The 24,117-nt window shown below is 31.2% G+C and overlaps 1 protein-coding gene across 1 annotated transcript in view; it reads left to right on the top strand.

Annotated features, from left to right (window-relative positions):
• LOC111050522 (multidrug resistance-associated protein 4-like) overlaps positions 1–21,057 on the top strand; it is a 148,826-nt gene extending 127,769 nt beyond the window's left edge. The window contains exons 16-28 of the mRNA XM_039440393.1: positions 1,991–2,192; positions 3,445–3,583; positions 5,258–5,337; positions 5,723–5,873; positions 6,952–7,058; positions 7,676–7,799; positions 9,282–9,452; positions 10,586–10,713; positions 12,647–12,892; positions 15,285–15,457; positions 16,951–17,080; positions 18,121–18,231; positions 20,514–21,057. Coding sequence (XP_039296327.1) covers positions 1,991–2,192; positions 3,445–3,583; positions 5,258–5,337; positions 5,723–5,873; positions 6,952–7,058; positions 7,676–7,799; positions 9,282–9,452; positions 10,586–10,713; positions 12,647–12,892; positions 15,285–15,457; positions 16,951–17,080; positions 18,121–18,231; positions 20,514–20,591 — 1,840 coding nt within the window. The 3' untranslated portion in view covers positions 20,592–21,057. The remainder of the gene's footprint in view (positions 1–1,990; positions 2,193–3,444; positions 3,584–5,257; positions 5,338–5,722; positions 5,874–6,951; positions 7,059–7,675; positions 7,800–9,281; positions 9,453–10,585; positions 10,714–12,646; positions 12,893–15,284; positions 15,458–16,950; positions 17,081–18,120; positions 18,232–20,513) is intronic.
• The last annotated feature ends 3,060 nt before the right edge of the window (positions 21,058–24,117 follow it).

Here is a 24,117-nt window from a genome sequence, read left to right as displayed (position 1 = left end):
AGCTTAGGTTAGAGGAGGCTGGGTTTGGGATGAACTTAGGTAAGGAAAAGCTTAGGTTGGGTAAAGCTTAAATTAGTGAAAGCTTGGGTTAGGTAAAGCTTAGGTTCAGGGAAGCGGGGTCTGAGAAAAGCTTAGGTTGGGGGAGCTTGGGTTAGGAAAACTTAGATTAGAAAAAGCTTAGGTTAGGAGAATCTTAAGTTACAAAAAAGCTTAGGTTAGGAAAAGCTTAGATTAGGAAAAATCTAAGGTTAGGAAAAGCTTAGGTTAGGAAAAAGCTAAGATTGGGAAAAGCTTAGTTTAGGAGAAGCTTAGGTTAGGAAAAATCCAAGGTTAGGAAAAGCTTAGGTTAGGAAAAAGCTAAGATTGGGAAAAGCTTAGTTTAGGAGAAGCTTAGGTTAGGAAAAATCTAAGGTTTGGAAAAGCTTAGGTTAGGAAAAAAGCTAAGATTGGGAAAAGCTTAGGTTAGAGAAAACTTAGGTTAGGGGAAGCTACATTTGAGAAGAGCTTAGGTTAGGGAAAGCTTGGGTTAGGAAAAGCTTGGATTGGGAAAAAGCTTAGGTTAGGAAAAGCTTGATTTGATTCAATTATTTTTATAATCTTTTAAAGCTTCTGAATTGCATTGGAAGCTGAATAAAATGTGATCCTTAATATCGGTTTGCACTATGCCTATGCAAACATATTGAACTCTTCTAAAGCTAAAATACTACATTTTCTTGTATTTTTTCCAAATATCTTGATAATCTATAAAATTTTCTAACCTTAAATTTATTCCCTGCAAAAAACCCAATGAGATTTAGCCAATTTAGTAGTCACTAAAAGTAGTAAAAAAAATGAATATGAGAATTGAAGAGTAGCCTATTGAGTGTGCAATTTTTTTTATTTTCCCAAATATCTCGAACAATTTTGAGTTTAGGCAATCAAGTGACTGGACATTTTTCCTTTAGAATTCATGATTCTGCTAGATTCAATTATAGTTTAAAATACCTATTAATCATCATGAAAACAAGTTAACCTTTGTTAAAGTAAAAAATGTGCAATATCTCAAAAACTACTCAAGTTACAAACCTGAAATTAGTTTCATTGGAATCCTCGTCAAATTTCACATAATATTGCACTAGTTTAAAACATATTGTAGCCATAAAAAACGTATTAAAAATAAAAATTGATATAACAATTTTTAACTTTCCGCCATGTTTTTACAGCTAATCCTTGGATATCGACCAAAGACCTTAAAGAGATATGCATCTTTAAGGTCTTTGATATCGACAACAATGTTATAGATGGTTGATCTCGTCTTGACCTCCTCTATCGATCTATGTAGGTCTCAATGCTAGATTCCTCGGCCCATATACTAAAGTGCCCCCGGACCATTCATGGAACAATGTCCATACTGATAGTCTGGCAAAAAAATAATTTATTAATTATTTGTTTTGTGATCAGTATTCTTTCTGTGGTAAAATGTTTCTCGCACATTGTAGTAGGTTTGGAATTTTTACTAGGTGATTGTCTCCTTATATATGTCCAAATATTTTCTATTTTTGTTATATTGACGATTGTCTTAACATTATCCAATATTCCATTGCAATAAATTATGATTGATTGTCTAATTCTAAACCGAAAGGTCCTAGCACCTCCAACGTTATCCAAATATGTTGTCACCTTATTCAATATTTAATTTTATTCATATTCCATCTAATTTTGAGACAAAAATAAGAAATTTTGGGCAATATCCTGTTTTTTTCTTTTCTGACAATTGTATTGTTTGCTCTATCCAATAAATAAATGAATAAATATTCTCTGTCAGTCTTCTCCTGTATATATACTGCTTATACACCCACGATTGTTCATATAAGAAGTTGATCTTGATATTTCAAAGTAGGTTACATTGAAGCTTAATTTTCAAAAAATCAATTCAATTTCAAGGTAAATATAGAGGATTTGATTAAAAAAATAAATAAAAATTCATTCACTATTTTGGTTTTATTTGCAGGGTGAATCTTGAAGAACAGAAACTACTTCGTGAGCAGCAGGGCGTTGATATTCATTTGAATCTGACAACAAATTCAACATCAGAAGTGACCAAATCAAATAACGGGACGTACATTTATGCTGATGGAGATTACCTACTGAGGACCACTCCTTGGTTCGACTTGACTCAGCGGACCTGCATGTATATCTTCACGTTTTTTATCGTGAGTAGATTGTTATTATTTTTATGTTCACTCTCTTTTTCAGGGCTGCTTGTATTTACATAAAATATAGAGATCAATGTAGCCTATATTTTGTTCACTTGAAAATGGCTTTAAAGACTAAATTTCAGAGAAGAGGAATCATAACGACATTTCGAACTTCTAAAATATTATCTAAATTTTTAAAAATATAAGGCTTGCACAGGTCTGGAGTTGGTAGGCAGACGCACAAAGAAAAAATCCATTCCCACGTGATGCAACGCACACAGATTGTCTGTGAAAGGATTGTCTGCTTGCAGACGTTTGATTTATCTCATTACCTATGTCTGCATAGATCTGCTTTTGATTCTGCCTTGGCCTTTAACCAACCACGGAGACATCGGACTTATGGATCCGCTCCAGTTTCTGTTGCGTTGTTATTACCTGTTTTTCCTCTGTATGTAAACAGTGCAACACCAACACACCATTTATTCTTTATTCACCATTTATTCTTTATTGATTGATACAATAAGTACATCATTAAAATGATTGGGAAAGAAAATAATAAGGTAACCTTGTGCTACTCCTCTCCCAAATTTAGGTAAGGTTGGTCCGAAATAGGTTAAGTCTTGTAGTTGTTCACTTCACAAAATTTTCAGTCCTTAATTATTACACCGATTAGTAATGCTCAGAAAAGATCAAGTATTTCACATCTCGCTATTACATTACTTTTGAGGTCTTGAGTAAGTTTTAACTGACAGTTCTTGTATTTATACAGCAGTTCTAGATCTATAGTGAGATCTACGTTAAAAGATAGTGGAAACGATATGACTTCACAGTTGCCAATTTGTTGTTACCATCGCCTTCTGTAGTAGATGGTTGTGATTCAAGTTACTCAGTATGTTTGGTTTAATTATTTATTGTTGATTCTAGTTAACAAGGATCGATTAAATTTTATTCTACATGAAAGTGTATTTTCTCATGATTTGATGATAAATTTTTATTATTGAGAACAGATTAGATATTTTGATGGTTCATATTTCTTCATAGTCAACAAAGAATATGACAACAATGCGTATCTACGAGTAGAAAAGGATTGAGATATCTGCTTTAGGCCTATTCATTTATTCATTAATATACAATTCTTATAATTTAGGTAAAACCTGTTCTCTTATGACAGAAAATGATAGCAAACCAATGTTAATCAAGTGCTGACTTTATAAAGAAACCTCACTATAGTTTATTTTCGAATGTATTAAATTCTCTTTTATTACAGGCAGGTGTTGTTTTGGTGACTCTGATCCGTTCGTTCACGTTTGTGCGCATGTGCGTAAGAGCTTCCATGACTTTGCATGACAACATGTTCAACTCGGTAACTCGCGCTACTATGAAATTCTTCAATACTAATTCATCAGGTATGTATATCTACTTATCCTCAATAAAATGATAGTATTAATAAAAACAATATAACAACTTCTAGTACCCTTTATTAAAAACTTTAAATGTTTAAAGTGTTGAAATGTTTAACTTGAAAATGATCGAAACTAGTCTCTTTTAAAGTTTTCAATAAAGGATACTACAAGTTGTTATATTGTTTTTATTAATTTGAATAAAGTAGCCCATAAGTTAAGTGATTTCAATGTTAGTATTTATACCAGTTTGTTAACTTGAAAATGGCCATGCTGCTGAAACATGTCGTTTTGATAAAAAAACAAATAAAATAAAATGTACTAAATGTTTTATTTTAGAAGATAAAATAAAGTTTTATGAATAAACATTGATAAATTCTTACAAGATACCTAGTGAGATGGGTAAAAATGAAAAATGTTAAAACTAGTAAAATGGACTAAAAACCAGTCTTAAAGCCATATGCTAAAACTATGTTTAACGAATGCTAAACCATGTTTACTTTTAGATATGGTTGCATTAATTTATCATAATGTGTTTCACACGGGGTTCAAACAAACAGCTGACATTTCTACGTTTAAACCGAGTATCTGCTGCATACGGGCCTTAAAAAGTAAGAAAAAGTAGGACTAATATTGTAAATGTTGAAGAAGTGTTACATTAAGTTCAATTATAAAATAGTGTTATTTTAAAGCGAATGCGATGAATAACTATAGTGAAATTTGACTGAGAAGTTTTTCAGTAGAGAAGTTTATCAATATGGCGAATCATTATTTATTGCTATTGATTGATTGCTGCATTTTTCACTGGGTGTGACGCCCCATAAGCTTCAGGCTTGTACGCGGGTAACGGTAAAGATTAGATTATATTAGAATTATTATGCATGTACCTATGTCACTATAGACGAAGGAGGTTCATGATGAGAGATGAGTGGACGGACCTGTTGTTATGTTTTCTCAAAAATTAATGAATAATTTATCAATTTAAAATGTCTAGAAAAAATCCTAAATAAACATAGAGCTTTCTGTCCTATCGTACCGTGACGTGTCGTCCCGGAATGTGAGTGTGAGCGCTGTTATCAGATCAGGCTACAATACTGTCTACAACGTTGATGGAAAGATACAATCATTTTCAAGATGTTCGATGTTTTTGAACGGGTAGTATTATAGTCAACTGTCTACTAACGTTGATCAAGATGTTCGATGTTTTTGAACGGGTAGTATTACAGTCCACTAGACAGCTGATTTATGATGAATAATTCTAAAGTCTGATTTTTACGGTAAAATTGGCGTTCAAAGGAGACTCCTTTTCCTTTTGTATTATCCTTAAAATGAAAAATTTCAAAAAACCGTATGTATATGTCGACGAGAAATTAAAAAAGGAACATACCTGTCAAAATTCATGGAAATCTATTGCTGCGTTTCGCTGTAAATGCGGAACATAAAAATATAAATATAAACATAAAGAGAAATGCAAAACCGTCGACGTGAATCTTAGACCTCACTTCGCTCGGTCAATTATATATTTTTTCTCATTATAAACCCAAAATTAGTGTGTCTTTAAAATGAAAAAAACTGAAAGTTCAATTATTATTCAATTTATTTTCAAGTTCAATAATTGAAGTTATCACCGTAATTATCTCTTGGAAATTTATCTGATTGAAATTTCTTGGTAAATTTCAGGACCTATTCTGAACAGATTCTCAAAAGATATGGGCTCGATCGATGACATGTTACCAGGTGCTATGATTGATTGTCTACAGGTATGTTATAACATGTTTAGCATTTTTTATGTAATTATCAAATTTTATAATCTCCTAAATGTACTTATGTAACTGAAAATATTTTTTTATCACAAAACTTCATGTACTGAAATTGTTGGATTTCAATAGAAAAATTCGATAATCATATCTATAGTGATTGATTATTAATTAATCTTTCAATATTCTCTTTATATTGGTTTGACAATGCTCGAATTTTGCAGAAAAATGCACTATAGTATAACTGGTTGTATTAAATCGAGGTTCCACTGTATTGTATATTTCTGCCTGCCACTGCTTGTCTATTTTCGTTAGGTTTGACGATAGAAATTTTGAACATTCATATATCTAGTCTCTAGTGATGTATTGACTCTTTTGTCTATTTCAGATTGGCTTGACGATAGTGGGTATTATAACAGTGGTGGCGCTCATCAACTATTTGCTGTTGATACCCACGTTTGTGATTGCCATCATATTCTACTATTTGCGACGTTTCTATCTGTCAACGTCCCGCAGTATCAAGAGGCTTGAGGGAGTCAGTAAGCACATATTTATTCATTTATCTAATAATAATTATAATTTGTATGAATTTATTGATGAGTCATACAGTTATTTCTTACTATCTTCAAACCAAAGTTATCAGATAATTACATGGATCACATATCTAGAAAATATTTATGATAAATGTGAATTAGAAAGCTTTTTGCTTGAGATCTCGACTAGATAGTGACTACATGATGTGGACTAGCTTCACACTTGCATATATAGTCGGAGAAAAGACCTGATACAAAATTGAACTTATGTTGCCTTTCTGTAATAAACCTTTGAAACAATCCTAGTTTACTTGTGTATTTAACATTTTTCTTCAACCCGAACACATCCAAATAAAAACAAAACATTATCTCGAATAAACCGCGAATGCATTATACTTCAATTATCTTATTTAAATGGGTTAATGGGCTGTGTAATTCTATAAAAATAATGAATTCTATTCAATTGACTGTATAATTCTATAATAATAATAAATTCTATTTAATAGTCTTTGACAATCTTCTAAGTTCATGACCACCACTAATTAACTTCGGTACTAATATTCAACTTATGATTTATTTAATAACTAAAAAAATTTCCAATCAAAGGTGATTTGAGAGTAATAATTTTGTTTTTTATTCTGTTTTTAAACGTCAAAATTCAAAAATTCTTAGTTTTCGTTGTTTTTGAGTGAAAATGGACTAAATTTTAGAAAAGTAAAATCATAACCCTATTTCGGACTTTTAAAATGTAATCTAAATTTGGGAGAGAAATAGTACAAGGAGTATCCTTAGTTTTTCTCTCTCGGTCAGTTCTTCTTTGTAAAAATTATGAATGAATGAATAAATAAATAAATATGGGCAGCATTGGAGCTTTTTAAAAAGAATTCTGACTGTCTGAAGTGATCACACTACGGAGTTAAATTGAAACTTTTTGAAAATTAAGCAAAATATCAAAATATTTATTCAGCTCTCATTTCGATATCCCAGTAACAATTTTCCATTCTATTTGCTTGATATTTTCTGCCTTCTATATAAATATTATATCTATAAGATATTATTTTATCGAATTTGAAATATTTTTCAGCTCGCAGTCCTGTATTTTCGCATTTGACTGCTTCCCTGCAAGGACTGTCCACCATAAGAGCGTTCAATGCTCAGGATAAACTAAGAGAGGAGTTCGATAATCATCAGGTAAGAGATCGTAGTAAAAGAATATGAGTTCTAGATTTTATTATTTAATTCATTTACTTTCTTCAATTCTAACAATTCAATTTCTAATTATTCAATTCATTTCATTTTTATTTTCAATTCAATGATAGGTCTATCAATTTTCTGATTTTTATTTTGAGTAGTTATTTTTGATCCATCGCAAAATGAAATATTATGTAGATAATCTTCAAACTTACTCACCTTCCATATAATAGTTCTTCAAATAAAACGAATTAACAGTTGAAACACTATTTTTCATTTTCCATTTTTTCCTTTTTTTCTAGTTCTGCTAGATTTAACTACTTATTCTTCTCCTTCTCCTTTAAAAAAACGACTTGCCTGTTCAGTAAATAAAATCAAACAGTAAATTTTTACATATTTGATTATTACTCTCCCGCTAATATTTTAGAATCCAATCTGTATCAATAAATAAATGAAAAATTGCAATGCTTTACATTGATATAAATGATTAGTTAGACTACATTCTTAGGACCTAAGATAATTTCTTTTTCACAATATCTCCACAACAAATGTCACTGTTTCGAATAAATTATTTTATGTTTATTTAGGGCTTCACTCTTATTTTTGAAATGTTTTAGGACTTGCATTCGTCAGCTTGGTACATGTTCGTAGCAACAAGTCGCGCCTTTGGATTCTGCCTGGACCTTTTCTGTCTAATTTACATCAGTTTGGTGACTTTGAGCTTTCTCCTACTGGGAACTGGTAAGTTTGGTCTGTTTTCATTTCAATTTTATAACTTGGATAATTATTGATCTTGTGTTGGCGATTTATAATAGTGAGTTGTTAATAATTTTGATCTGTTTTGAATTACATTTTATAACTTTATAACTATCGTGTTGGTGCTGGATAATAATAAAAATAACTTTCATTCACTTTGAAAATAATGATTACAATCATTTGAATAGCAGCGCTCATTTTTATACTAGGCCACAGCGGCCAGACAGTCTGCAGATAGAAATTGTATTTAGGAGGTAGGTACCAGGCTCGATTCCCGGGCTGGCAAATAGCTTTTGGATAGTAGCTCTCATCAAATTTCCATCTAGCTGTTAGATAGCTGTTATTTTCCCTGTTGTCAATATTTGCAGTAGTAGACGTCTTCGGAGTGGTTTACTGCATTCAACTTTGTATTTTCGTTCAATAATTCATTTATTTTTTTCATTTAATAATACAATTACAAATCATATAGCAATGACTGGGTGGGAGCTACAGGTTCAACCCATAACTGCTCTCCTTCCAAATTTTGTAAACAGTAACATTTCCAAAAGATATAGGTTACATTTCACTTCCAAGAATTTCATCAGAATCTTTTCATCACTTTTGAATCAAATTCATCGATTAGCATTTGAATCTCTCATCAATTTCCATCCATAGATTTGTATTGCAATCAGGCATTTCGCATGTTACGAGTAGTACGGTATACGATTATAAGAAGCATCTCAAAATTAGTACTCCATGTTTCTTGTTTTATCTTCTAAACAACATCATCTACTTTCTTGAAGATGTATTACACATAAAACTCTGAAAATTCCCTCTTGTGGAGATTTTAGAAGTAGGCCACTTTTTGTTTATGTTGAGAATTTATTTATCATCTATAAACTCCGACTTTGTAAAACTGTATGCACCTTCGGTCTTCCGCTTTGTTACCAACATACAGTCAATGGAGCGCTTTTGAGTTCCATTGAACTTCAATCCAACAGTGATTATTGGTTTGCTGGTTAGTAAAAATCAGCTTAAATAAAAGCGTAGGTTTCCATTATGTGAACATAGAATTCGTTAGGTTTGACATTTCTTTGTTCATTTAAAGGTGCGTACAGACTTTCGCTCTGCTCCGCAATCAAACGTCACTCGAGCAGATCGATTGATGATCGACCGGGGAGCAAGAGTGGAACGCGAGAAGAGCTAACATCTCCCGTAACGTTCATGATCGGTGCGAGTGCGGAGCGAGAGCGGAGGCGCGTATTTCTGTACGCACCTTAAGATGTCCTGGTTATTTAGAATTGTGAACTTTTATATTTAAAAGTGCTCCAATTTCTATGTACTGTGACAGAACTGTCAGAAATATAATAATAGATCGATTAGTTCATTCAATATACAACAACATATTTTGGAATCCCCTACTGGACTATCCATCAGAATTTGGTCTTTAATGAGGTTATTTATATTGAAATCGTTTCGTTTTTTCAGAGACTTTTGGTGGAAACGTGGGTCTGGCTATTACACAATCAGTGGCCCTAACTGGAATGTTCCAATGGGGAATGCGACAATCGGCCGAATTGGAAAACCAGATGACTTCTGTCGAGAGAGTGCTCGAGTATACCAATCTGGACAGCGAGCCTCCTCTCGAGTCTCCTCCAGGTTTGTTCATTGATTTTCGAAAAAAAATGTTCACTTCCAGTTCATTTTCATGGTTTATTCACAGTTTATTAAGGCTGTGCGAAGGCTAAAAAAACTTTTTTCTAGTGACATTTTTTCAAGTTTTTCGATTTGTATACAATCAAGCTATCAAAATGGAAAAGTTTTCTCAAGAATTTTTTTCTCCGATCATTAATTTTTGAGATATGAGCGCATAAAGTCGAAATTTTCGGGACAGGTCATTTCAAATTCGGTAAAAAATAAATCCATGAAATTTTTAGGATAAAATTTCCATTGTATTGTTGATCAGATAAAACAAAAATTTTCTGAGAATATCAATCTTTGAGAAAGTTATTCAATTTACCAAAAATAACTCACCCAAAATTATGATCACTGTTGTCAATATTTGCAGTAGCAAAAGTCTTCGGGGTGAATTACAGCATTTAATTTGGATCTTCGTTTAATAATATTAATAATCAACTAAATGTTATTTTTGGTATATTGAATAACTTTCTCGAATATGTATATTTCCAGAAAATATTTATTTAATTCAATCAACAATACCATGAATAATTTATCCTCAAAATTTCATGAATTTATCTCTTACCGAATTTGAAATGACCTGTCCCAAAAATTTTAATTTTATGCGCTCATGTCTCGAAAAGTAATGATCGGAGAAAAAAAATTCCTGAGAAAACTTATTTATTTTGGATAGCTTAGTAGTATAAAAATCGAAAAACTTTTAAAAATGTCACCAGTGGAATTTTTTTTTTAGCCTTTGCACAGCCGTTAGCTAATGAAGTAGCCTACCTTAATCATAACTCTGACGTTAGATAATGTTTTTGAATTATTTTCATTTATATAACTTGAGTTGGAAGATAATATTTTATAATGTATTTTAGTTAACCATTTTGTTCAAAATTATTGTAATGATTTGTTTTAAGAATAGTTCATTCATTTTCTTTGTAAAGTGTCAGTGTTATGAATAAATTTCAATATTTCATATTTAACTACAGTTTGATTCATAGTTGTCTCCAACCTAAGCCAAAAAAAAATATGAAAGATTTAACAAGTTTTTATCAAGTGTTCATTGTTTAGTTCATAGTTTGACTGAAGCTATCAATTTTTGTTAACAGAAAAGAAGCCACCTCCAACGTGGCCAAGCGAAGGAAAAATCGAGTTTTCGAAAGTTTATCTGAGTTATGTGGATGAAGAGCCACCGGTGCTCAAAAACCTCAACTTTGTCATCAAAGCTGGAGATAAGGCAAGTAAAAAATATCTAGTATCCTATTATATTAAGCGAGCAATTTCTGTATATATTTATATGTTTGGTTATTTATATGGCTATTTGGTTATATATTTATGGACCAACGGACCTCGAAAACGGCTCTAACGATGTTCACGAAATTTGGAACATTTTTGATTGCACTAGGTCTCATCAAAATATCTAATTTGTTGACATGACCAACGATATTATTTTATTCAAGATCCATTATTTTTTATTTATATTAACAAATATTGTAGCAAACGTAGTAAATCATTCTAAAATAAAGTATATATAAAATTTTAAAGTTAATCATTATTTTACAGTTCTTAGTGTTTAGTGAGTGTTATTTTGTTATTCAATTTGGTTTGTAAACAATCTAAATTCAAACTTTCTGTTTCATTTTTATGTTTGGACTAAAAATTGGACCTGAATTTAAGTGTATGGAACATAACCTACTTTTTGGACTATTTATAAATCAAAATTTGGGAAAGAAACAGTTTTAGGCTGTGCCTGTTGTTAGTCCTTCCTCAATCATTCTAAAGACTTATGTTCTGTTTATCAATAAATGAATAACTATGGTTCTATGCTTATATAGCCTACTTCGGAGCGAAGCTCGGTGCCCCGATATTAATTATGTATTATCCTGTCAATTATGTACACAAAACCCGAGGCTCGTCTAAGCATAAACCTTAGAAATTAAAATACGCACTAATTCAAACAGCTGTATAGTATTTATTTCAAAGATAATCTTAAAAATCTGGTGTGGCGCACTCACACAACTTTCCTTGCCATTATGAAAATTGATCACCTGACGCTAGTGTTCACGAGCATCTCAAGTCTACTATTCAAAGATCCAAGACAGCTGGTAACAACACAATAACACTGGAGACACACGAAGTCTCCTATCTCTTCATAGTGAATAATTCAATACAATCAACAGTTGTCAACAGTTTGCAATTGAAATAATAACATTTTCTCGAATTTGGAGCTTATTTTAAATTGTAGGTGAAAATGTTACTGAACATTAATTGTAGAGATTTTCATGCTTAATTTTCTCCACTTAGAATTTTCTGATTAAATTTTATCTGAAGCCTGAAAATTGAAAATCTAAAATCAAACTTTGCATAGATGGGGAGGAGCTCCTGGAATTTTTAAAGATATGAGACTTATAGCAGTTGACAGAGCTTATCAATGACTATTTTAGGTTCAAATTTGATTAAAATCGTTGGAGCCGTTTTTGAGAAAATCGCGAAAAACCCTGTTTTTGACAACATTTTCGCCATTTCAGCCGCCATCTTTAATTGAATTTGATCGAAATTGTTCGTGTCGGTTCCTTATAGGAGAAGGACCTTAAGTTCCATATTTCAAGACATTCCGTTAATTGGGAGATGAGATATCGTGTACACAGACACGCACACACACACACACACACACACCACACACACACACACACACACACACACACATATATATATATATAATATATATATATATAATATATATATATATATATATATATATATATAGACCAATACTCAAAAACAACTTTTTTGGACTCAGGAGACCATGTTAGGAGACCAAACGTATAGAAATTTAGAAATTGGGGTACCTTAATTTTTTTCGCAAATCAATACTTTCCTTACCTATGGTAATAGGGCAAGGAAAGTAAAAATCTGGTGTGGTGCACTCACACAACTTTCCTTGCCATTATGAAAATTGATCACCTGACGCTAGTGTTCACGAGCATCTCAAGTCTACTAATTCTAACATCGAGATAACAGTAAAAGTTGCAACATAAACGCCCTATACCATGGGATATCTACTTTGTTTCTCTACAGTAATATTAAAAACAAAAAAATATATTAATTTGAAAAAATATCTAACATTTTTCTGAATGAATTCAAAACTTGTGCCTTTTTCAATTTTCCAGGTGGGAATAGTAGGTCGTACCGGCGCTGGCAAGTCGTCGCTAATTGCGGCACTGTTCCGTCTGACTCCAACCAGCGGTGACATCCTCATTGATGACGTCAGCACGGCTCAGCTCGGTCTGCACGAGGTGCGTTCGAAAATATCCATCATCCCGCAGGAGCCGGTCCTGTTCTCGGGCACCATGCGCAAGAATCTGGATCCATTCGGCGAGTATCCTGACAGTGTGCTGTGGAATGCTCTCGAAGAGGTCAGTGACGAAGTTGATTTTCATCTAGAAATTATGTTATTACATTAAATTAAATTAAAAATAGTCATTTCATAGAAAGGAGAGACAACACTAACATAAAGTTTGCGCTTGCATTAATATAAAAGTGATGACTAGTGCCCGGTTGTAGAGTCATAAAATCAAGCATAGCTATGTGAGACATAGATTAAAATATTGTTATTATTATTTGAAATATATAAAACTATTGTTTGTAATGTAAAGGATATCATTTCGTTATTATATCTAATTAAATAAATGTATGTATCTTGGTTTAAGTGCAGTAGCACTTTACTTATATTTATTTTTTGTAAAACTTTTTTGTATTTTGTTTTTGGCAAATAAAATTCATTCATTCATTCATTCATTCAAAAATCACTGACATAAGTGGTTGGTCATTGCACAGTTGTTTGCCAAAGCTCATTTAGCTGTATCTCGAATTAGCATCACACATAAGTCACACTGCAGCTCTATTCACTTTTTCCGTACATTTCCGTACATGCTTCTATATCCAACCAATGTCTCGGCATCGGGAAAAGTTTCAATAGACATCACTGTGAACAGACCTAAAAGACCTCACATAAAACTGATAAACAACATGGTGACTCTTGGCTTTTGGCAAGATTTCTCAGCATATTTAGTAGGGATGGGTATCGAAAGACAAAACATCGATGTTTTTTCACCTTAACATCGATGTTTTTCACTTATCGATGTTAAGGTGAAAAAAAATCAGCAGGAAGTCAAAACTTATGCGAGATTTTTCACAAGAGTGATCTATATTCATGAAAAACACTAAACAGAATTTTACACTAAATATGACAAAGATAATGATTATATTCTAACTTTGTTGAAGTTCTGACACTGTGTTACTAGTAAATATTTGAAAAAACACTTACTCTTGTTGGAGTCTTGATGAGGAATGCATTTCACTCCTGAAGAGGAGCTTCATCAGCCTCCATCAGGCTGATGAAGCTCCTCTTCAGGAGTGAAATGCATTCCTCAAGACTCCAACAAGATTAAGTGTTTTTTCAAATATTTACTAGTAACACAGTGTCAGAACTTCAATAAAGTTATTATATAGTGTTTCGTCCTGGAAAGCAACTTCGATTATATTCTGTTACTATTGCTCTATATTGTTACTATAAGCTCTCAAGATAATCCTCTTCGAATAAAAAAAACTTAAATCAAATTAAAAAATTAGAATTGTTTTTACTTTTTAGTTGGGAAAAACATCGGATGACCGATGTCTAGGTAAAACCATCGATAAGTGAAAAACATCGAACAGTAAACATCGATGTTTGATTTTGATGTTTGATGTTTTGTTGTTTTAAACATCGATGTTGGATTATAACAGAACCCAGAACCGATTATAATAATATTATGTTTATAATATGAGTAAATATTAAATAATAAGACTAAGAAATTGTCAAGTTTATTGAAAGTTAGAAAGACCGGTTTCGGTTGTTACACCATTGTCAATCTCTTTCTATGAATAATTACCACAATATCAACTTCTCAACTGCACAAAAAATGAGAATATTAATGTAATTATGAGTGAATATTAATGTATGATGACCTACATACTATGAAGAAGGAGGTAGAGAGAAAAATAAAAGAAGAAGAAGGTGGAAAAGGAGAAAAATGAAAGAAAATGAAGAAAAATGAAAATAAATGGTTCAATGGTAATTGCCATTGTGTTCATCACATTGTCTTCATTCCAAAAGTGGACTTTGAAAAATTAATCTTTTTCCAAGTAATTGCATAAATAAATCATGGAATTTATGCTCATCTCTAACAACCAAAATTGGAAAAAACATATTGCCATGCACAAAATTAAGTACCATATATTACAAATTAATCTAAGCTTTGCTAAGTAAATTTCCAGCTAAGATCTTATTTTACTCACGTTTCTTAATTTAGTTCGCATTCAAATGGTGTGCTCTTTGGTAAATGGTAAATGCACTAGCAAAAAGTGGCGGTCAGACAAACTTATGTTCTCCTGACCAACATTTCTAACAAATTGGAAATGGAAATTGGACAGTGTATGTAGACATTTAAGACTTATGAGCTTCATATGTGCTGTGCATCTGCCATACGCTGAATAAATAAATAAATAATCACTTTTTCTTTTTATTTGAAACTATTACAGTATCGTTCAGTATCATTAAAGTTCCACAGTTCCAAATCGTTTCTAGATATTGTGTTGGTTTATATTTTTTTTTTCAAAGATAATATCCCTATTTATTTACCTCCTACACAAAGAGTCTTGTAGATGGTTTCCTTATATAATTTATTTGTGAATAACGTAACTCTCATTTTGTATGTAACAGTCTGGGAAATAAATTGATTTGATTTGAGTATTTTCTTTCGATTGCAGGTTGACTTGAAGGATGCAGTGTCCGAATTGGCTGGTGGATTGCACGCGAAAATGTCGGAAGGTGGAACTAATTTCAGTGTCGGACAGAGACAGTTGGTATGCCTGGCCAGAGCCATAGTTGGCAACAACAAGATACTAATCATGGATGAAGCTACTGCCAACGTTGACCCACAGTAAGCTATTCTAATTTTCCTGAATTCTATCAAATTTATTAAATTATTTATTCATTTGTTTTAGTAATAATAATAATAATAGTAATAATACTGTAGGTGATGCCCACATAAGCTCTTAGGCTTGTGCGTGGGTAATGAGTGAGAGGGATGATGATAGATGACTACTTTTTAGTATTTAGTTAGTGTTTAGTACTTTTTAGTTAGTGAATGTTTTTTCCAAAGTGAAATCAGAGACAACTGATACTCAGTGACGTATCCAGAAAAAAATTTTGGCGGGGATCATAACATTGGAGTAGAAAGCACCTAAACTTTGAAGGTGACACCGGGGGTGTGGAGGGTATGGAATTCCCCCCACCAAACGGGGGTCCGGGGGTCCTCCCCCGGAAAATGTTGAAAATATACCTGCAATTTGGTGCAATTTTACGCAAATTTCCACTTGAAAACAAACATTCCATTCAAGTTTTTTGGTGATCAGTAGACTACTTATAATTATTTCGATTTTCCCTTGGAAATTTCATAGGCGCATATGGGTTTTCGATTAAATAACAAATAGAATGGAATGGAGTATAATTTTATCTGTCATTCAATATTGCTAAAAAAATAGTGTTTTTGTAGGCCTACTCATTATTAGATAAGAAACTAGAATGCTTAAATTTTGGCTATAAATTTGACAATAAAGCACTATTTCAACCAACTTTATAAGATTAGTTTTAACTTTATTAACATTTTTTTTTTCAAATTTACATGATTTTTACTTGAGTGTTCAAACTTACATTGTTGTAGGTGGGGGGGGGTAAACATTTTTATTTAAAATATTAAGGGGATGTGTCCAGGCTTCGTTTTAATTTAATTAACGATTTTTTTCAATCTACATGATTTTTACTTGAGTGTTCCAACTTACATTTCTTTTGGGGGGGATAAAAGTTTTTTTTCAAATATTAGAGGGATGTATCCCTCCTGTCCACGGTAGAAACTATGCCCATTCATCAAAACTGTGAAATTTTCGGAGGTACTCTTTAGAAGAAGATAGATGCTGGAGCTTTGTTTGAGAATATGCATGGAACTGAATAAACTATAAGCTATATTGAATTTATTCATAATAAGGATGGTAAAAAGTGAACTAACTTTGAAATGCTATCTGTAGTTTCTCAATCCCTGCTATCTAGTCCCTACGTACTAGACCACTCACTGTCTATAAAAAATAGGTCATTATTATCATTGCTATTGCAGTGCTATTCTCTCATCCCTTATAATTATATTTCTTGACTTACATAGTACAATATAACGAAAATATGGCATTAGATGCTAATTGTTGTGTCTGATCCAGCCACAAAAAAAATCAGTTTCCATTTCGGGGGGGATAAATCTCCATATTCCCCCCCTGGCTACGCCACTGCTGATACTTAGGCTATCTCTTCTCTATGGTGAAATGCATCTATCAAGTTAATTATTTTTTAAAGCATATTTTTCAAAGTTTTTTGTTACATTTTCAGAACCGACGCTCTTATTCAAAAGACAATTAGAAGGAAATTTACGAATTGCACAGTTCTGACCATCGCTCACCGACTTAACACTATTATGGACTCCGATATGGTTCTAGTTATGAGTGCTGGATCTCTTGTTGTGAGTATATATCTATGTTGTAAGTATATCTTGTATGTAAGTATATCTGTAGTATATTATGTTGTGAGTATATCTTATCTATGTAAGTATATGCATCAATTTTATTCAAGCATTCCTTCATAAGTTGATCAGTTTATTTGTTTTCACTGCAATTTAGTTTAATCAGTTGTGAGTGCTGCAATTTAGATCAAATCAAATCATAAGAGGCTCAATAATAAGAATGTTTGCTGAGGATGATGCCCACATGATCCTGTAGCTTTGTGCTGAATTGAATTGGAAAAATCTTTATTCAGTGTATGGGCAATAAATTGATTATGATGATGAGAGATGAGAGAACCTACTGCATTAGGTGGGTTCTGAGCAACCTAAATTTAACAAAAAATGAATTTATATGTGTTTACATAGAAAATTGGACAAGTGAATAAAGCACAACCTACTTTTTTAACTGTGTCAGGACCTAAATTTGGAAGATTGCCTTGGTATACAAGGATTCAAGGATTGCCTTGGTATTTTATCTACCAATATTTTTACATCAGTGGCTTTTGTTACATAAATAATTTTTGAAAAAATATTGTTTCAATCATATAAAGGTTTGACAATATCAGCATGTACTACAGAGTGTCATTCATCAATCTTATTATTCATCTGATGAATGGTCACAAATAATGAATTCAATTATGAGTTGCATTTTAGTTTGGACTTATTCATTCATTTATTTACGATACAAATAAAAACATTGGTAGAAAAAATAATAAGGTAGCTTTTGTGCTATTTTTCTTCCAAATTTAAAGGTGATGACACAGTCCAAAAGAGGGTTAGAATTTCACGTGTACAATTTTAGTCCAAAATAAACATGGAAACTATAAATTTTTCATTTAGATGGTTCAAATTAACAAATTACTTATAGATATTTATCTATAAGTATCAAAAGTATCTTCTAAATATCTATCTGTAACTTCCTATCAATTTTAAATCGCTATAACTCTTCATATTATGTTATGTTAGGAATGATTCATTTGATGTAATTGGTCCTTTTCTAGGAGTACAATCATCCTTACCTTCTTTTGAAAAATTCTGACGGAATTTTCTTCAAAATGGTTGAACAGACTGGAAAATCAACTGCCGAAGCTCTGCACAAAATTGCTGCTGAAGTAAGTACTAGTTAATAATATTTATACTCAGTTAATTAGTTGGTTAGTTTGTTAGCTAGTAAGTTACTTAAATAGTTGATTGGTTGACTGGTGAACAAACTAAATTAATTATTAATTTAATATTATTAATAACCATAGGTAAGGAAAGTATTGCTTTCTGAAAAAAATTGAGGTACCCCAATTTCCATATTTCTATACGTTTCAAGGTCCCCTGAGTCCAAAAAGTGGTTTTTGGGTATTGGCCTGTATGTGTGTGTGTGTGTGTGTGTGTGTGTGTGTGTGTGTGTGTATGAGTGTGTGTGTATGAGTGTATGTGCGCCTGTGAACACGATATCTCATCTCTTAAGTAACGGAATAACTTGAAATTTGGAACTTAAGGTCCTTACACTATAAGGATCCGACACGAACAATTTCGATCAAATTCAATTTAAGATGGCGGCTAAAATGGCAAAAATGTTATCAAAAACAGGGTTTTTCGCGATTTTCTCGAAAACGGCTCCAACGATTTTGATCAAATTTATACCTAAAAAAGTCATTGATGAGCTCTATCGACTGCCACTAGTCCCATATCTGTAAAAATTTCAGGAGCTCCGCCCCATCTATGCAAAATTTGATTTTAGATTCCCAATTATCAGGCTTCAGATACAATTTAAACAAAAAATTCTAAGTGGAAAAGATTGGACATGAAAATCTCTACAATTAATTTCCAGTAACATTTTCACCTAAAATTGGAAATAAGCTCGAAGTTCGAGAAAATAAGATTATTCAATTTGCAAACTGTTGGCAAGTGTTGATTCTATTAAATCATTCACTATGAACAGATAGCAGACTTCATGTGTCTGCAGCATTATTGTCCTGTCACCAGCTGGCTTAGATCTTCGAATAGTAGACTAATTTAGATGCGCGGGAACACTAGCGTCAGTTGATCAATTTTCATAACGGCAAGGAAAGTTGTGTTAGTGCGCCACACCAGATTTTTTACTCTAATATTGGCGTATGAAGGAGACTCCTTTTTCCTTTTATATTATCCTTGAAATGCAAAATTTCCAAAAACATACGTCGACGCGCAATTTAAAAAGGAACATACCTATCAAATTTCATGAAAATCTATTACAGCGTTTCGCCGTAAATGCGCAACATATAAACATTAAAACATTAAGAGAAATGCCAACCGTCGACTTGAATCTTAGACCTCACTTCGCTCGGTCAATTAATATTAAAGGTAAATCCAAATTAAATGCTGTGAATCACCCCGAAGACAAATATTGACAACAGGGTTAACAGCTAGATGGAAATTCGATGAGAGCTACTATAAAAAAATCCATCTAGCTGTTTACCCTGTTGTCAATATTTGCAGTAGCAGAAGTCTACGGGGTGATTTACATAATTTAATTGATTAAAAAAATATTTGCCAGCCCGGGAATCGAACCCAGTATTTTCTAATTGTTAGTCAGGTATGCTTGTCCTTATCGTCCATTTTATACGAAGCCGATGTGACCAACCAGAATTTGTGAATAGGCTAGAATATATTAAATAAGCTACTTGAATAAATTTAATATGAAACTTATTTTTCTTGTTTTCAAATAACTACTGTAGGAAGTGTGAAGTACAAAACCAATTTTATATTACTTGAATTTTACAATGCAGAATCATTCAATAAAATTCACATTAAATTCATGGCCAACAATAATAACAAACAATCAGGTCATGTTCCTAATTTCAAAGTTTGATCCACATATTATATATAAATTCTCACATATATATTTCGTTTATTTTTTTCACTTACAAATGCATTTTGTGAGATAATACGTGTTGGGTATCTTCAAAAGTAGGTACCTAATTTCAACAAAATAACACATTATTTACTCATTTTCTTTTTTTTTGTATAAATTTTCTTTTTTGTGAAAAATGAATAGTTCCTCTCCCAATCATTCTCAAGAATTGTGTTCAAATTGTAAATGAATTGTTGATTAATGTAATTTCTATTCATTATAAATTTGTCTATTATATAAATAAAAATATAAATCTGAGTACCCTTTTTAAAATTTTTCGTCACGGCATGTTTCGGCTACTAATGCCATTTTCAAGTGATTGGAAAATGAATTCTATTGATGGAAGATAAGAAGATTCTTATTGTCTATTTTTTGTGATTTTATGACCACATAGGATCACTGTAGTCTCTGGTTAGCCCTCTTTCTTTGTTTATCCGCTTCAATTCTCTTCTTTTCTTCCCCTTATTGTCTATTGTCTATTATAATATGTATTTTCTTTTTGTTTTTCAGTGTTACAAAAAATACATAGATGAGGATGATGAGGATGATATCTATAACAAACGAGCCAGCAGTGTAACAGATCTTTAATTTGTACGAGTTTTTCTCGTATTACTGATAATTAAATAAACAACCCCTATTTTCACTGGAAAGTGTACCAAAACTTGAAAAATACAAAAATAAAAACACGTGATGTTTTGTGATTGTATTTGTACAATGTGATAAGGAAACTAAAGAATATTGTTTAAGAAGAGTTAGTTAGATCTCTTGGTTCGGTTCTTATAAACTATAGGGATACAGTATAAGGTTCACTACAAACTGTCTGAATATAAAGCAGTGATTTCATTATTTGAAAGTGATGCTGACAGTTTGTAAAAAATCACACTATATTGCCAATAATTTTGGCAATATTTTTCATGATTATTAGTAAACGTTTATCTTTTATGTTCCTCCTTATTTTTCCAATATGTGTTTAGTTTCTTCAGTCGATTCTCATTTTATGACTTATATCCTAGAAAAAATGAAGAAATTGTTTATTTCTTATGCAAAAAAAAAACTTTAAAAAACTTGATTTCATAGTTAAGACTATAAGTGTATTTTGAATGTATTCTCAAAGATGAACGAAATTTGCTTAGAGTTCGAATTGAATCGCAATGGCTAAATTTCCCTTATGTATTACTTTAAGTTACTAGGTACCTAAAAAGTGGCTACCTTATGCCAGTATTTATTATTCGATTTAAATTGCATTTCATGCAATATGTATGCAATAGGTCTAGTGTTTGAACAGGGTTTTCCTGTATTATCCTATAGGTTGGCCAAAACAAGTTATTGACTATCTTCAAATGTTTCTAATTTTTTGTTGGCCTATGAGTGCTTTTGCATTTATATATTTAGATTGTCCAGATTTTGAAGGAACAGTCCCCTGGCTTCCAAATGACCCCATATTAGATCTGTATGCAGTCTTCAACTAAATACAGTTCATACTGTGACTGCCTTAGTCTATTTTGTTTCTTGATGAAATTTAAATCTATATGTAAACAATATGTGTTTTGTATAGACGAATAAAGGAAATTGGCATTGTAAAAATTAAAGATTTTGTTGCACTGTTAAATTGAAATATATTTTTTCAGAAAATTATTATCAATATTGTTTTATTCAATATTTTTGTATTTTTACAAGAAATATTATATCTTGAACTCACTAGACCAAATGATAATACCCTTGAAAACTAAGTTTATTTCTCTTATTTAATAAGTTTGGTTTAATTCTTCTTGTAGTATAATTTGTAGATCTTTTGTGTTCTTCGATAGTAGACATTTCTTAGATAATCTCAGCTTTATATTGTTCAAACAGAAACAATTTCTTTTTTTGTCATTTTTGGTAGTAAAATTATGTAGATAATGGATGTTGTGGAATAAATTCAATATTTAAGAGAAGTTTAATGTTATTCTATAATGTGAGCAAGTTTATTCATGACCCATGCATATTTAAAATTGGCAGAACAGAATCTTGCGATGGTAGTACAACAAATTAAAATTCTAAATTATTGATAAATTAAATATAATTTATAATTGAAGATTTCAGGTGTGATATTATTAGACATCTTCAATTGGCGTTTACTGTGTTTCATTATTGTTAACAATCTGATCTTAATTCTCAGTAACTTACACAAGCCAATATTGTAATCTATATTATAGGTATATATTATTATTCATCCAACAGTACAACTCTTAATTAATTTTTATCTCTTCTAGCGGTTGTAGATTTATTCTTTTATTTTCTATACATTGAATTATTACGTTGTTTATTCCTTTGTTATTCCTAATTATAGTGTTTTTGATTCATGCTAATGTATTATTACATTGTTTGAAAATATCTTAATCAAATATCTCATATGTATGCTTCATATTCTCTGTTGATCGAATCCTTCTATATACCGTAATCAACATCAAATAATTTATAATAATCTTCCAGAATTACAATTGTTTAATAAAAATGTAATATTAAATTAATTTGAAACTGTAATGCAGAAACGTAAATTTAATATAAAACGATAATTGAATATTTTTTGAATACAGAGATTATATTCATTATTATGTAATGATGTTGATAAATATATTACGGTACTTTGAATTAATTGTATTCAATATTCTTTCATAATTGTATTGAAATTTTCAGTACTTAATCAGCTACAGGTTTGAAGTCTGATGTTACTTAATGAATAACATGGTCTGGATAATTTAACTACTCAATTCACTGGCAAAAATTCAATTTTATAGTACTCAATACCTTTATAGTTCAAAACACTTTTATGAGATTGAATTATGAAAATCTGGCCAGAACTTTATGTATCAATGTTGAGTAAGTTAATTTTTTCACTGATAAAACAACAAATTATTTTTTTAGTTGAAAATACTGTACAAGATTATTAAATTCGATTTTTTATTAGTTTTTTGTGTTACATTTAATATCTATATAGTACCTGGTGCTGTTTACGATATAAAACTAAGTGTTAGATTGTTTAGAAATAACGTAGCAGAATACTTGATAATGCGAATATCTGTTATGAGATGATATTTAGTATTAATGGAAAATGTTGATATTAAATCTATTAAACTATAAATATGTGCCTTATGTATAAACCATGCCTTTTCAAATGATTAATGTGCCTAGCGTGTTATAGATAATGCAGTAGATTTATATCTATTGTAATAATATTGTTATTGAAAATAATTATTGAGAAATTGGTACAGATCGATCAAGTATAATTGAATGAGTTATTTGTTTATTATTAAGCTACTGTATTTGTATGTTAGTAATTGGAATACCAATTTTTATCTTAACTAATGTACCTTATCGAAATTTGTATTTGATGTGTCAAAATCTATCATTCATTCAACACATAGCATTTATTATATTCTTGAACCATTTGTAAAAATAAGAAAAAGATGCAAATTTTGTTCTAGCTCTCCTCAAAAAATGTTTTTTTATTATTGTAAATAATTTGATTCAAGAAAATGTCTTTGGAAAGCGAAATACCGTATTGTAAATAATTTTATTCAAGAAATTGTCTTTGGAAAGCGTGATACTTTCATTATGGAAGAAAACATTATACAAGATGCGAAAAGAAGTAAAATTGTACAAGATACAAAATTATCATTTACAGTGATTTTCAATCCAGTTTTGTACGTAAGTTACATCCAATATATATTTTCCAGTAGCTTATTGATGGAATCTTCCTTTTTTATTTTTGTAGTAGTTACTCTGTAGCTTCACAAGTGATTCTTTCTAGTGTTAGTTCTAGTTTTTACACGATCAATTTGAAATTTATTGTGGTACTTAATCTCTATTCCAGTAGGAACGTTGGCCGTTTTCATTCAGAATTTGTTTTAAATTCAGTTGGTGTATTCCACTAGTGTTTTTATTTTCAATGTTAAGTAGACTTAAACATCCTTTAGAAGGCAAGTTTCACCAGATCATTAATTACCGTTTCCGTGTTCATCAACACCAATTAAATTATATTTTCAAAATTTTGTATTATAATCAATTGTAAAGAGGTTCAAGTAATGAGGTTTAAAAGAGAGGCTTTTAAAAGAGGTTCTGTTCTGAAAGAGTC

The sequence above is a fragment of the Nilaparvata lugens genome, chromosome 13 (genome assembly GCF_014356525.2).
Source record: "Nilaparvata lugens isolate BPH chromosome 13, ASM1435652v1, whole genome shotgun sequence".
In the NCBI taxonomy this organism is placed as follows: Eukaryota; Metazoa; Arthropoda; class Insecta; order Hemiptera; family Delphacidae; genus Nilaparvata; species Nilaparvata lugens.
This window is presented reverse-complemented; position numbering and strand designations above follow the sequence as displayed.